Source organism: Labrus bergylta, chromosome 9, assembly GCF_963930695.1.
Source record: "Labrus bergylta chromosome 9, fLabBer1.1, whole genome shotgun sequence".
NCBI classification, from domain to species: domain Eukaryota; kingdom Metazoa; phylum Chordata; class Actinopteri; order Labriformes; family Labridae; genus Labrus; species Labrus bergylta.
In genome coordinates, this window is record NC_089203.1 from 25,104,897 (window position 1) to 25,121,238 (window position 16,342).

At 41.3% G+C, this 16,342-nt stretch overlaps 1 protein-coding gene across 1 annotated transcript in view; it reads right to left on the reverse strand.

The window, feature by feature from the left end:
• Positions 1-2,081: 2,081 nt before the first annotated feature.
• Positions 2,082-16,342, reverse strand: part of matr3l1.2 (matrin 3-like 1.2) — a 150,973-nt gene continuing 136,712 nt past the window's right edge. The window contains exon 20 of the mRNA XM_065958445.1: positions 2,082-2,180. Within this exon, the coding sequence (XP_065814517.1) occupies positions 2,097-2,180 (84 nt within the window). The 3' untranslated portion in view covers positions 2,082-2,096. The remainder of the gene's footprint in view (positions 2,181-16,342) is intronic.

Below are 16,342 nucleotides of genomic sequence, written 5' to 3' on the forward strand. Positions count from 1 at the left end.
TTAAACCAATCATTTTCTTTAAACAACTGTCACAGATTCATTTTTTTTGTAACAAATAAAAAACAGTCTGGGGCTGATCTGATTCAATAGAGAAGAAGTGGAGCTCCGGCCGGCTGATTCGGGCGGTGCTGTTAATGTTGACCTAACCTCCCGTAATGATTAGACGCCGTCATAAATTGCTTACAAATGGTCGTCTTGTTCTGCAGCATTTCATGACTGTTTCTTTCCCAGATTAGCTTATTACAATACCATGCGTGTCAGAATCAATGCCTCACATTATTCCTGACCCCCTCCACCCCCACCCCCCCTCCCTCAGTGCAGATGTGAGTCCGACTCCCAGGTGGATTATTTTCAATCAATACAGCGAGCGCGGCGATTCTGGAGCCTCTAAATATCCAGGATTGGCTGAGCAGAGAGAGCGGCGGTCTGACCCGAGCAGCGATCCGTTCCATAATCACCTCGGACCGGCGGATTCTTTTACAGCCGCTGGAGTTTCCCTCCCAGGCTGCTCGGCTGCGTTTAATGAATTTCCTGTCTTACGGCCTCAGAAATGTCAACACTCAATCACGCTGTAATTGAATTTCTGCAGCAGTCCAACATTTTTGCTCTTAAAGCAGCACCATTAAAACATTCTTTTGTTTGCACTCTTGGAAAACTTACACAGGCTCTCTTTTTTTTATTGTTGGCTGAGTTTCGTAATGTTTCTAACATCTGTCAGGAGGAGGGGGCTGCAGGATGTTGGTGGAGGTGTTGCATGGATGGAGATCGACTGACTCAAACTATTTCTGAACATGCTCATAAGATGACTCCAGTAATCATGTACCATTACAGCTTTCCTTCTTCTCCTTCTCCTTCTTCTTCTTCTGTACTTATTATATTGACTTTACTGCAGGAGCACACAAAACTACCAATACTTTAGCACTGAAGTTAAATGAGGTACTTTTACTTTATAATTCCTATCCTCTGCTATTTCCTTCTTCACTACATCATAAACAATATTGAACTGTTTGTCCACTATGTATACCTTCTAGCATTAGTTGGATTCATGTTGAGATTTTACGTAAAATTGTCAGATTTCAATATTTCCCTTAAAACCAAAGATTAGGAAAAAACATCTCACACTTGAAAACAAAGTGTGAGATATTAGTGATCTTCATATTATGAGACCTGAGTGTCTGTGTCTGTGTGTCCTCCTACACTCTCTCTAACAATGAATTATTTTTTATTGTCTCAGTCGGCCTCTCTTCAAGCTCTGCTGCAGCCAATCAGAATCTGCTCTGCTCTCAGACCAATATAACCAGCAGACGTCTGAAACTGCAAAAAATAAAATGTTGGAGTTAAAAAACTGACAGCTGACATGATGGTTATTTATAGTTTACATTTCTGTTTCATTCTTTTCATTCTTCATTCAGGACAGGGGGGGTTCCTGCAGCGAGTCTACAGGGACAGCACCCACCTCATAAAGACTGCAAACCACGCCCACTCTCTGATAAAGACCACCTCCAAACCACGCCCACACGGCTCCCTCTGATGGGGCTCTCCCATGCTGCAGACTCTGGATCCTCAGAGAACACTGAGCAACTCTTCCATCTCCTTAAACAACTAATCATCTTTCTCCTCCTCCTCTACTAAATCTCCAATCTCCACTCCTCAAACAGCACTATTCACCTGTAATGAACATCTCCCGGGTGTGACCCAACTACCTCCTCTTAGATCCGCTGCTACATCAATTCATTAACCCACACCTCCTTCTTTCTTTGTCCATCCCCCCCTCATGTTGCTCCGCTTGTTCCTCAGCCTCCGCCTCCTTAACACGTTTATCCTCCTCCAACCAGTTCTCCTTTCCCATGCCCTCTTCTTTTCCTTTCTCCTCCTTCATCCAGTCTTCTTCTCCCTCCTCCTTTAATATGCTACTTCTTTGTCCTCCAGCCACACCTTATCATCCTCCGAAGTGCATCCACCCTTCCTCATGCTCTTCTCTTTATCTTCCTCCTTCTCCCTCCGCTTGATCATATTTCCCCTGTCTGTTACTCTCCTTCCTCTAAAACCCACTTACTTTCCTTCTACTCCATCCACTCCTCTTCCTCCTTACTTTTTTACTCCATCCGACCCTTCACACACACCCATGACATTCCAGCTCCTCTGGCCAGTCCTTTTTTTTTGTCCCCTTCCTCCTCCTCCTTAATCTCCATACCCTCCAAACATTTTCTCTGAATGACACGCTGATAGAAGCCTACTTGCAGCAGAATGTTTTCACACTGTGGTTTTGATACTAAATGATCTGAAAACTTCCTCCTCCTCCTCCTCCTCTTGCTATGGTCCTGATCCCGGAGTCTTTTCCAGGACGGACTCTGGGCTCTGCTCGTGTTTTCTTTGGCCCCGTCTTGCTCGTATCAACTCGACCCCGTGAAGGGAAATCAATCACTGCAGACTGCAGCTCAACCTCCTCAATATGAACTAATTTGATTTCTGAGTTATAAGGCAATAAATAACAGCCATAAAACAACACTCTTAGCCTTTTCTTTTCTGCCTCCTCGGGACAGAACATGTATTGTGTCGGCTCTAATTGACTGCAGGTTTATTCTCGGCCATCTGCGCCGTCACATTCCTGTGTGTTTTATTTCTTAATGAAAAGGGGAACAGACACGGGCTGTGTGGCTGCAGGAGGTGCATCAGTGCTGAACATTTTAGCAGCTATCAGGTGTTTGGGCGGGTGTGCAGTAGATTAGGAGGGTGCAGGAGGAGTGGGGGGGGGGGGGGGGGGGGGAGGTGGGGGTTCTCTCGGGTCCCCGGGGGTCACTTCAGGATGTGTAACCTGATGTAATTGCAGACATTAAGTGCAGTGAGGCCCTGGACAATCTCCCCCTTTGTGGAGTGAATTAAAGAATATTAGCTGCGGCCGCTGGCTGCTAATGGACAGAAAATGGATTGTGTGCAGTTTAGGGGGTCATTGGAATACAAAGCTGGTGTTAAAAGGGGGCTCGTCACTGGCGTGAATCCACACTGAACTCTGCTGCTCAGGTTGTAAATCATGTGAGAGTTGTGGCGTTCTCTCCCTGCACTCTCTGCTTGGGACGATGCACGAGGAGGAGGAGGGAGGAGGGAGGAGGACGAAGGTGCTGTGAGCTGGCATCCACCCTATTCTCTCCCCCAGTTTAGGCAGCCACACGATGATAATCCCACCCAGCCACCCACAGACTCTCTGCTTCCTGTTATTACAGCTGAATTAGAGAGAAATTACAACTGATTTTAGAAATATGTGCAGAGGAACGTATGAAGGCATTTGTACGGAAGCCTATTCCTGCCAAGAGAAAAATAAAACAAGTGAAGAACAAAATTCATTATACTGGGAATAATCACAAGAAGATTTCCGGGCACCAATAAGCAGAAGTCACTGAAGTGTCTTAGACAAGAAATTAAATCTTATTCATGATGTACACAATAAAAATGATATTGATTGTAGTCACATTTATTTATAGAGAACATATTTAAAAGAGCTGGTCAAGCTTCTTCTGACAAAAAAATGAAATTCGAGTGAAAACTGAAACTATTAATAAAAATTAGCATCTCTTATAAAATAACGTTAAAATAGATTTTTAATTTTTCTATTTATGTTGCAACGTTTTTTAGTAATCTTTATTCACTGGAAAGAATGGTGTTCTTTCTCACTATTTCATGAAAACACAGCTGGTGGGGATTTTAAATCAAGCCTCGTCTGTTTGTATGGAGTGGTTCCTCTTTGGTCTGCTCTGCATGTGGTCTCCAGTGTTTGCAGCATCGCGCTCTCTGACTAGTATAGCAGAGGTGTGCTATTTGGTTTGGTGCTTCAGTGGGATTAGCAATACTATTCCTGGTGGTGGATAAAGTTATCCTTCCTGCACAGACTGCAACTCATTATGTTCTTGATGTTTACTGTACCTCAAGGAGTGAAAAATAGAGTAACAGTAGAGTAACACATTACTCCCACCACTGCATAGTGGTGTTGTGGAGTTAAGGACACAAAAACAACCTGAGGACTCTATAGAATATATACTTTATTAATACCACTTTATTAATGTTGCAGGAGAGACATTAGGTCATTTTTCCTTGGCAGTAACTGTGTTTGGAATGTGCAGAACTTCCTTCTCTGGGCAGCGATGGTCCTCCATACAATGTTAAACTTGCTGGATGTTTTTCTTTCCTCTCTGCTTTAAGTCCTCATTTCCCTCCTCAGCTCACATCGGTAATGACTCGTATTTTCGAGTGATGAGATAATAACCTTGACTTGATTGTTTCAGTAAACGAAGGGGCGTGTCCCAGCATCTGAGCGCGCTCAGTCTGTCAGCAGCTGAAGGTTATTCAGAGTGGGTTTTTTTTTTCTGGATCTCGGTGGGCGATCTTAATGAGAAATCCAGAGAGATTGAGCTGGCAGTTTGTGGACATGCCATCGCTGTTCTCAGCACTCCTCCATTACCTCCTCCTACACACACACACACACACACACACACACACACACACACACACACACACACACACACACACACACACACACACTTTAAACATCTGAAGCTGCATAACAGAAATGTAAGAAAGCAGGAAATACTGACTTCCAGCAGTAAAATATGTGGCGGAGCGGCACTTTAGTTACAACTGGAAAAATAAATACAGATCTCCATATTAGTTAACTGTGCGGTTTCCTGTGGTGGTCTGACTTTCTGCCATCATGGCCGCCCCAGAGGAGGAGGAGGTTTTCACATCCTTTACTCACAAGTTAACAATGAACTCCTGTCAGTCCTGCAAACGCCAGAAAAATGCTGTTTGACGTTTAAACTGTTCAATCATTTGTTTAAAACTGTCAAACTTTGATTTTCAACATCAACTTTTAGCCTGGACCACAATATTTTTACACTGGGAAATAACCCAGACTCGCAGCAGCTTAATGTTAAAGTCACCAAATATTTTATGTGGACAGTCGGATTTCTTAACATCCTGTTTCCCTACAAAAATGGCAAACTGTAGGGTTGTCAAGATACCAGGATTTTAAACTTCTAGATAATACAAAAATCAAACAATACCGATACCTGTTTGATACCAGGGCAACAACAATAAAAGTGCTTGGCACCCAGTATAAGGGTCATGTCTTGATTTTAGTTAACAAAAATTACTGTTAAATTCAATCCCGCTGTTCAAATTGCACAATACGTTCTCTCTTGAGATTTTGTTTTTTTAGTTTTTCATAACTTTATGTTGACTAGCCTCTACATGCATGCTTAATTTGGGGACATGCTGACAAACCTACATGCAGCTTTATGTTTTCCTTAACTGTTAACTTGTTAATGTTAATATGCTAACTCTTGTTATTGGTTGCAACATTAGGTCACTTCTCCAGGTATTGATTAGATGTGATTGCTGTCATGAAATTCCCCGTATAAATCAATTTGTAATATTCCTGCTGTAATCCATGTTTGCCATGTTTTAGGTTTCGCAAAGACTTAAAATAACAGAAACTTAAAATGTTAAGTCCAAATGCTAAAATGCAAAAAAGTCAAGGCTACATCTTTTATGAGGTTGGCCTAAAATCATTTTGAGAAATGTGAGAACAAAAGTGACTCCCAGTGTTCCTGAGACATCTTCGCCACACATGTAGACATGATGACATTTACTCCCATGTTGTCAGACATTCATTTTCTGCCAAAACAAATTAGTTTTCTCCACAAAATTCTTCCAGTTTGACCCTTAAACAAAAGGCAGCTTGCATCATCCCCACATCACTCCACTTCAGTCAATAATTACCGCCGCGTCTGCCAAACGCTGTCGCTTATCTCGTAAATCACGCCGTTCACCTCCCCGTACGGTGGAATCACACAGAGATCGATTGTTAACTCACACTGAGGCGGCGGGAAAACATCCAGAGAGCCCGCCAACAGCCTCCCCGACCTCCCTGTCACCCGCGTCACCGCTTGACTGTTTTGGTGACACATCTTGGTGACATTATCTCCTTCCTGTCTTTAGTTAGCGGGAGGCGGGGAGATGCAGGGGTCAGGTTCAGGATGAAGGCTGAGATGTTGATTCTGTCTTTTCTCTGAGTCACACACAAACACTGATGTGGTTTCTGGGTGATTCTCTGCAGACAGGATGATGAAGATGATGCTGAACACTGGGAAAGATAAGTCTTCTGCATCATGTGGAAACTGTGAGGTGGTCAACAACGGAGAGAAAAAAACTCTTCTTATAGGGACGTTTTTATTGACTAGGTGATGCTTCAAAAACAATATTATTCACCGCATGCAGTTCAATAGAAGCCAATGACGTGTACTTAGCTTTGAAAACACTTCAATATAGTGGCCACAGTGTGCAATAACAACTTGTGCACACCTTACGCTTTCCCTGTAGAGACGTCCAGGTATTTTTAGGGCTGTTATAACAGAATTATAAACTTTGATTTTTTGAAGAAAATCAAACAGTATCGATACCTGTTTCAATGCTGCAGCAACAAGTGAAGAAGTCTGAGACACCCAATATATGGTAATTCCTTGTTTTTAATTCAAACTGAAGCCAAACTCCTGTTTTTGTGCAATTTTGACATCGTGCAGGAATTGGCTTGCCATTTTTGGTGGATTCACTCTGTCATACACACCTGTTTAATGAGACACATGTAGTTTTCTCAAAGCTTCTGTGCTTTTTAATACTATCAATATGTTGAACAGTGCTTCCCAAAGTGTGGGCTGCGGCCCCCTGGTGGGCCGTGTGGGTACTGCAGGTGGGCCGCGAAAAGCCCTCCACCAAAAAAATAAAAGAAATATCACAATAATGATGATTTACCATGAGTCAACCCTTTAAGTGATTAGTAAGGCGTGTCATGACTATTCATGGACATATTGTTTAGTAAACTTTTGTGTCTAACTTGCCATAATATCATGTTGCAATGTCCAATAATTTACCCTTACTTCACAAAGTTATAGCTGTAGTCAAAAAAAAAGAAATTATAATGGGCCCCGGAGTAATTTTGTATTTCAAAGCGGGCCGCGGCAGTCTTAAGTTTGGGAGAGGCTGCCATAGAAAATCGTTTCAAAACATGTGACATCGAAAAGTAACAAAGTATGTCATGTTTTTGGAACCTTGTTGCATAATCATTTTGAAGTCTCCTTGCTCTCTGGGCCTCACTATAACATGCACGTTTGTCTTATTCAGAACAGAGCAGCTTCTTAAGAAGGTTGATCCTGTTCTCCAAATAGTTCAATGATTAATCACATCATTTATTTGTTCCACTGCCTGTTGTGTCTCTTGTAAAAATCCTGTAATATGTGTTCAGCAAGCGAGCAGGTCTGAGTAAATTGCTGATGGAGAAGATGTGATCCAGGGGAGCAGGGATGAGTCCTGTGAGGGGGAAACATTTGACGATGGCAGTTTATTTCAAACAAAACTGAGTTTGTTTTTAAAACCAAAAATGTGTTATCGTTGGCTGCATCTTATTTTTCATTTAATTATTGATTTGAACAGATGTGATAAAAACAATTCTTCAATATAATGTGAGAAAGACTGAAAAATGTCTCCTCAAGCAAAGTTTATTCATACATAGAGCAACTCAAACCTCATCATCATCAGTAGCAGCAGCAAAAAATATGACATTCAAAGTTAAGCCCAACAACAATTTTATCACCTTTAAACTTTTGAATGCAAACAAGAGTCCTGCTCAGGCCTTCATCGTGTCCTTAGGTCGCCCTCTAGCATGCAAAATATTAGAAACGCCTTTATAGGCCGGGCAAACTTACTCATCAATCACCATGCATGAATTCCTGACGGAAACAGATTCACCTGCTGGTCTTGCGCCATCTAATTTTTTTTTTTTGAAGTCAGCTTGTCATTCTCTTTGTCCAAAGTCCAACATATAGCAATTATGTTCATTGTTGTTAGTACAAAACCAAATATTAAGTTTTCAATCATGTAAAATGGAGCAAAGAGCAAAAGAGCTTTGGTGTTCAGCCTGGAAAGACTCCATACTTGTTGTGGTTTTTAATATAATAACACAATAACTGGTTTATAGTTTCATTTCTAACACAGCTCAGATGTGTACTAAGAGAGTGAAAACAGCGCTGCAATAGATAAAGAGACGATATCAAAAATACAAACTTTAGTACTTTAAAGCGCCCTCTCTGGTGACTCGAGGATCCACCTGAGTCAGAGTGAGTTTCTGGCCCTGATCAGCTCCCATATCATATTTTATTCTAATGTTTTGGCTCCATATGTAATGAACAGTATAGATAGAGAATAAACAGCAGAGCTGGCTTTGTGTTGCCTTCAGGGACCGCAGACGGGAAGAGAAACCGGAGCTCCGAGCCAACAAATAAATCCTGCCAAGAGCTTGGATCACCTGCTTCCACATTTATGCTTCTGAGAACAGAGATATGTCTGCTGCTAAATGTCACCGACGGAGTTCGGATTTAGGTTGACTTTTTTTTTTTTGTCTATCGAGATGGATCGATCTCCTCGTTCCCGCCCCGTCCGCCATCTCCTCGTCGCCGTCTCTTATAGGAGGAAGCTCGGCCATATTGAGGGCTGCAAACTTCTCCCAGAGGAGGGATGTATTTTAGGTCAGCTACATGTTCTGCCATCTGTTCCACTCCACAACTCCACAAGGAAAGAAAGGGGAGGGTCCAACAGGAAGGGACGGGGGGGTGGGGGGACGGGGGGGGCGGGGGGGGTTGCATAGAAAGATGATACAGAGGAAGATAATTCAAGAGGAAACCTTTGAGGAGCATCATGACAATGGTGAGCTGAGGGAGGACATGGGGGAGAAGGGGGGGAGAGCATATACATTTATCATCCTCATGCTTCCCACAATCCTTTGGAGTACATCATAAGTGGGGGGGTGGGTACCCTTGGCAGCGCTCTTTATGATGTGCGAGTTTATGTAAATTCACATGAAACCTGAGCTGACGACGTTTTAGTTTAAACTCACAACGTGCTGAGAGGAAAACATCTGAACACAAACTGCTCGACTGAAGCTGCAGGAACGAGAATCTAATGTGAACTTGATTCTGACAGGCAGGCCGCCGACTTCCTCTCCCTCCTATAGGTCCTCTGGAGGAGCCGTGTAAACAGAGAAAAAAACATCAAGTCAATATCAAGTTTCAAGACAGGGTAATGCTGTAATATAAAGTACATAAAACCAGTACAGAAATCAGGCTGCAAAACCGTCTAATGCAGAATTGTTTGTGTGTAATCTTAAAAATCTGCTTCACATTCTCAAACTGAAGTCTGCAAATGCTCTTTGTGTCCCATACAGACGCTCATAAAGGTTTGCTTTAGTGTCTGAAAAAAGATATCTTCATTTACCTTTGGTGACTTTATCATAATGCAGAATGCATGCCATGTTTAACCGTCCAAAGACAGTGAGTGCCGTCAGATGGAGGGGCCCCCTTAGGGAGGTTTTTCTACTGCCATTGCAAACTTTGCACATTTTGAGCCTCTGCTGTGGTTTGTCAACTCTCGAGGGCCCCATTTAGGTCTGGGGGCCCCAAACAGTTGCCTGCCTTGCCTGATGTTGACAAGCAGCACCTCTGCACATGGTTAGGTGATATACAGGTTTACCTTGTGCATGCCATTTCTCTTTTCTTCATCTCTAACACTGATAAAAAAGGTACCTCAGAACATCAGTTTAGTTTATTTGTAACTTGTTTTAAACCTGAAACTGACAGAAGCATCCACTGTGTGGCTGTGTGGGATCATTATCGTGTGGACGCCTAAACTGTGAGAGAACACAGGGTGGATGCCAGCTCGCAGCACCACAGTTTACAAGAGATTATATGTGTGTCAGTTGAGTTAACACCATATTTGGTAAATGGTAAAAAATGGACTTGAGCTTATAAAGCGCTTGTCTTTTCTAGTCTTCTGACTACTCAAAGCGCTTTTACATGGCAGGTCACACATTCACACACTGATGGCAGATGTTGCGATGTAAAGTGACCATCAGAAGTAACTAATCCCAGTTATACAGAGTCAAACGCTGTCGATGAGCAAAGTGGGTCTCATCAACAGCGCCTAAGGACACATCGGCCATGAGGCTGCAGGAGCTGGGGATCAAACCCCCAACCTTCCTGTTGAAAGACGTCCAACTCTATCACTGAGCCCCAGTTCAGTTAACTTTAAAAAAAAAAAAAAAGTTGAATCTTTTGCGTTAAAGGACATCATTTTTTTCAAAAGCTTTATTGTAAAAACAGGTTTAAGTATCAGTTCCCGCTTATCCTGAAAGCTGAGAGACAAAAATAGGAGTGTTAAACAATTGCTCATGTGTCAGAGGGTTTAATGAAGTGTATTTTAAGGTAAAGCAGGGAATCTTTACCTTAGTGTGAAGAACACTTTACCGCTGTTGTGTATGTATTCTCTGTTTGACGTCAATAAATGAAAAAAACTGAACATTTCTTCAACTGTTTAACTTCAAACTATGTTTTAAAAAACATCGCTGTCGTCATCACACACTACAGTGTGGAAACATGAGGTTATGTATGGACTCACTGATGGAGCCAGAGGAGATGAGGCGGGGTAAGGAGGCGAGGGATGGGGGATTGGTGGGGTGGGGGGGGGGGGGGGGGTCATTAGCTCTTCTGGATGCACTTTAACTCATTTTCATGAACTTCTCTCCAGTTTTGGTTTGATGGGAGCGACAGAGGAGCTGCAGGTGGCTCCCACTTTTAGGAGGAGACACATATTGTTTTCCCATCCTCCCCTGTCCCTCAACCATCTCCCCCCCCCCAAAATGTTTCTCCTCACAGTGATGGATGTCTCGCCTGATGCTGCTTTAATATCAAACACAAATATGTCTTGTTTGGGCAGCGAGCACACGGAGCTCCTGCCGAGCACAATCTGATGTGGGCCGGGGTTCGGCAGAGGTCGACTCATGTGGGATTTGAGGGGCTGGGGGCCGAGCTTAGGGGCCCGGGGCTGAGCTGACGGGGGAAAATATTTTGTACTCTCCAGGGTGCAGCTTAGTTCACATTCAGCTTTGCTTTAACTTTCCTCCCAGGAGCAGAAACTTGGCTTCAGTCGTGATGACTTCTCCAGATGTGCACCTCCCTCCTCCTCCTCCTCCTTCTCCTCCTCTGCTTCTCCTCTTTTTTCCTCCTCCTGTACTCCATTGTGAATTTTCTGAACACCACAATTAACATCTATAAATCATGTCCCGAATACTTCCTGCTCAATCACAGGGGAATATTGGGGAACAGCCCAATAACTCATTACAAATTGGAGGCTTAAAGCAGCCAAAAAGATAAATGTTGTCGTACAAAAAGCTCGAACAGGACAAGAGTCTCAGCATTTTAATGACAGTCGCTCACTTAAATTAGGAGGAGACAATTAATAAGAAGCACCGACAGTCTGTTTCCCTGTCAGAAAAAAAAATCTGCTTTTTTTGGTTCATGATGAAATCCATCATAGAGAGAATATGCCAGATCCAATTAGTCCACTTCCTGTTTACACAAAAAGAGAAATCCAGGACAAAAAAAAAAAAGTTACCCAAATGTATTATCTTTTAAAAAAAAAAATTATTCTAAGAAGAAAAACAAAATGTCTGCAGGGAAACGGAAAGTTAATTTCACTTCATAGTTAACCCTGTATTGGTTTATCCGTCTGTTTTCATAACATAAAAATAGTTCCCCTCATAGTTATTTGATGGCTTATTATTTGCATTTTTTAAGTTTCTTTTTTTAGTTTCTCTTAGCTTGAATAGTACAACTCAGGGCAGAGACAGAACATGACACACCATGAGTTCATTTAAGGAGTTGTTTAAACTCTCGCTTTTTCTTAAAGTCTTTATATGTGATTTTTCACTTAAATATAATAGAAATCAAGTATATCCTCTGAAAATAACTCTGTGAGTCATGACTGTCTACAATGGGTGTAACACCCGAGTCCCACTGTCTGTGATGTTTTCAGAGTTTTCAGAGTCCTATCTTCACTTTGTTTACATCGCCGGGACGACGGCTGACTCCTCCCCTTGTGTATAAAAGTTGTTTAATTGAGGGACTAGAGAAAAGAAGAATAACATACTGTACTCACTGCTTAGCTGTGTTTCTAGATCACGCTCATTTCAGGTAAATTTACATGCAGTGTGAAGATACGAGCATAATAAAGATCGCTAGCATTAGCATGCTAACACAACAATGCAGCGCGAGTTGTTTTGGTTTCATGCTGGTGCTCAAGGGCGACATCTGCTGGATCAAAAAAATCGCATATAAAGCCTTTAACTACTTATTCAAGAGTTAGGTTAACAATTTAAAACACCATAATGTCTGAGTGTCAATATGAAGTGTTCATTTCTGTTACTGTTGACTAAACATAAAAACTGGACAAAGTGAAAAAGTTAGCTTTTTTATTTCATTACTTGAATTAGTATAGCACACATTAATCAATAGCAATACCCCTCTATGTAAATATTAACACAAAGCTAAATTGAATCCGGAGTCCTTAAACAGGAACTAACAAAAAAACATAAAACAAATGATCAATTACAGGACATCTCGCAGGACAGTCTACAGGACAGAACGCAAAGTAACTCACAGCTTAACATACATTGTGGAGACAATTGTAACATGAGAAATAACAGACACACATACGATTAGATATTAAAAATGTAGGATGAGCCAGAGGAACGGGCATCAGAAGAGTAGATAGATGTTATATATTAGCAAAAGAATGGTTTGTTTTTAACCAATATTTGAGTTTTCATTCAAAAGTTAGGTAGTTGTCACAATTCTTGATATGCAGCGGTAATTTGCTCCAGGAAATTGTGTCTCTTAGGGCACACTTACACTCGGCAATCCGTACCCTGCCCAGAGAAGTTAAAGCCCCAAAGTCCAGTTTGTTTGATTAGTGAGTGCTCCGTACTGGTACACTTCCTTCACCCAGACACAGTTGGCCGAGGTGTGCTTTGGCAAAGTACAGTTTGTCATTGAAGAGCACAAGCATAGGTGCCCAATGTAGACATGACGTGAAGCCTTATCAGTGCGACCATTTCTCTCGACACTCATTTAAACAACGGGTTCACTTTGGTCCAATCGGAGGTTGAGAGTTTACTCGAAATTTGGGTAGACACAAAACTTCAGAGTCAGCTGGATAAACCCCAGAAGAACACAGAGTGGGAAATCCACGACTATCTAACATTACGACATGATGAAGTATGTTCAAGAGGTAACCTACTCAGTGACTTACTTGGCCTATAGTGTAAATGCGTCCTAACAGACACCTCTTTTCATGTTCCACATCTCTGTACATTACAGTCTCCTCTAGTTTGTGCTCTGGTTTTTATCCTCCTATTGTGCTTTTTCTGGAAAAAAAACATTAGTGGTGGTGGGTGGCTTGGCAAATCCCATTTAAAACTTTTAAAGAAGACAAACACAGATGAAGGTTTGGTAACAGTCAAAGTTTTAAATATTATACTTACCAATAATATTGCAATAGTGGAAATGATTAGGTTTCCTGTCCAACATGGTTATTGCCTTTTTGAATAGAGATTTGATGAGCTCAGATATGAGCTAGTGTAATCATGGCTGAACACAAGTTAAACAGTTGGCTTAGCTTATCACCAAAAACTGTACATTTAATGGCTCAACATTGTTAGAAGCGATTGGCTCAAACAGCATCGTTAGGTGTAACAAAACAACTGGAAATGCATTGAAACAGCAAGTTTAGACTTGAAATCATTGACTGTATATCATAATGGACGGCTCATCTCCATCTCCCTATGTCTTGTGAATGTGAAGCCAAAATACTCCCACGACAGGCGCTGAAATATTGTGCTCGTGGCGTAATTTGGAGCCAAGACATGTGAAGAAGGGAGCTGGCTACATAGAAGTGATGCTAAGTCCCTTTCTCAAACCAAAACACACAGTTTACTTCCTGATTAAAGGTCAAAGTTCCCTCAGGTGGGTACAGTTCACATGTACAGATTCGTGTGTCAGTTTGAAGCAGACAAAGTTATGAAAAGTTTGTTGACTTAACTGATGGTTTTCATTGATTTTTATGTTGCCTTATAGCGCTGTATTTCACCAATTAAAAAGAGAAATGGAAAATGTATTTCAAATCACAATTTAAGGATAAAGTTCATGCTAAATGCCAACGCAGACAGCAAACCTCCAACCAAAAAGATAGTGTGTTCAGGCATCTATGAAACAGACGTGTAAGACGACGGCATGTTTTCCCTCTGAGATCGTCTGAGTTATGTGTTGAAATCTACCCGTGTCACTCCATCATCATCTCTGCACACGTCTGTCAGTTTTATTTTCCCCGAGACACTAAAGAAGAAGAAGAAAAAGAAGAAGGATTAGAAGGATGGCACATGAGCTGGAAGTGATGTGATAAATAAATAAGCGTCAGAGCGCCAATGCTTCACTCTGTCATCTCCAAGGTTGTTTCCTGAAATCTCTCAGAGTCTGCCGGGATTTGTCCGTTTGTCGAGTTTTTCTGCAGCTGATCGATAACCGAGGTTAAAAAACTGAAAAGTAAAAACAACAGCACAAATGTGAAGCTGCTGTCAGTCTGAAATCCTCCGACGATTTCAAGGACGTCACTGCTTACAGGCTCAAATCAATTCTTCTTCTTTTTGCATTTTTGGTCAAACTACAAATCTTTTTTCCAGCTGTTCTAGATTTTTTTATTTTCCTGTCTGTTAAAAAAAGATTTTAGTTTAAGTCAAACAATCAGAGCCAAATTTCTAAGAAATTCTCATTGACTTTAAATCTTTCCAGAAACAAAAAAGAAAACACAAAATACACATTCATTTCTCATACCAGAACAATAACCCATAATGGAAACAATACAATAAATAAATTGGTAATTCATTTAATTAATTCCTTTTCAAGAGAGAAAGAAAACTTGAGTTTTGCATTTTGACTCGTTGTTTGACATATCAACTTTTTTCCATCAACTTTGCAACTTCTTTTTACACATTTCCCATTTTATTCTACTCTCTCAATCTTTAACCCGCTGCTTTACATTTGGACTTCATGCTTAAAAAGTAAGTAAAAAAAAAAAAAAAGATCCTCTATTTTTTGCTTTTTTCTCATCATGACCGTAATAATCTTCTGTGAAAATGAGAATATTCAAATATTTTGTTTGGATCGTTGTCATCTAAAATGTAAAAGATCAAAGATCAAATAAAGATAAAGATGCCAAAAAGGACGACTCCCATCAATGATAAATGACCAGTATTAATTACATTTGAAGGGAAGCAGCCATATGTGCGTCTTTAAACCTCATCAAACAGATTTCATGTACAGAGTCATGACAGTCTTTCATTATTAGCTCTATTATCCTCCACAGAGCTGAGCTGAGAATTTTGGCACACTGTTTCAGCTGGATCTCCCTCTGCTGCGGTCTAAATAATGAACGACTTATCGGCTGTTTGCAGCCTCAGAGGGTTTCCTTTGAGCTGTGAGGAATCTTCAGGTTCATCTCCTCCTGTCCGACCTCCAGAGCTCCTGCTCAGCTCTGGTTTCTGTTAATATCTGATTGTTTGAGGCGGATATAATAATCTGTAATAATGTGTACCATCATGACAAGCGAACATCTTTAGAAGACTCAAAATGCCATGTCATAATCAAACTTTGTGCATCCACAAAATACGAGATACAAAACAGTGAAGCAGAGTGCAAATAGATAAGAATAGTATCTTGAGAAAATTAATAAATAACTTGATAAAAACAGAACAGGGTAAAGAAAATAATACAGGCCCAAAACTTTGATTTAGGAAGGATTGTGGGGACGTGATTTAAAAAGAAGTTGAACCTGAAGCTTTTTAGACTACATTTGGGTGTGTAATGTTGATGTATGCAGCTCTGCAAGAGTATACTCTGACTCAGCATTGTTAAGGCAACCTGTGCAGGTTATCACAGTAAATGAGTTTAGAGCAAAATGCTAACATTTGCATGCTAATATGCCCTCAATGGGAATGCTAACGTTTGCTAACTACCAGTAGACTCAAACTTCAGCAGATGTAATGTTCCTGCAGGTATTTGGACATAAACCAAAGTATAGAATAATAAAGGTCTCCTTAAGCCCTATAACTGTAAACATCGGACACACCTTAATCAAACATTTCTACACGATTTGCCATACTGCAGAAGTGTTCAGTCCTGCAGTCTCTCAGAGTGGATTACTTGGAGTCGAGCAGCAGATTTCTCTGACTCCTCTCTCTCTCTGGTTGTCAGCAGCAGCCTGACAGCAGAGTTTTTCGCTCGTGGCTAAAACAGTGAAGTTCATCCCATCACACTCATCTAATTGCCGTCGAGGGGAAACTGAGAGCCGACTCTCTCATCTGTGAGAGGCCGCTGCCCATGATAATGACCCCTCACGTTTCTCCTCTCTGAGC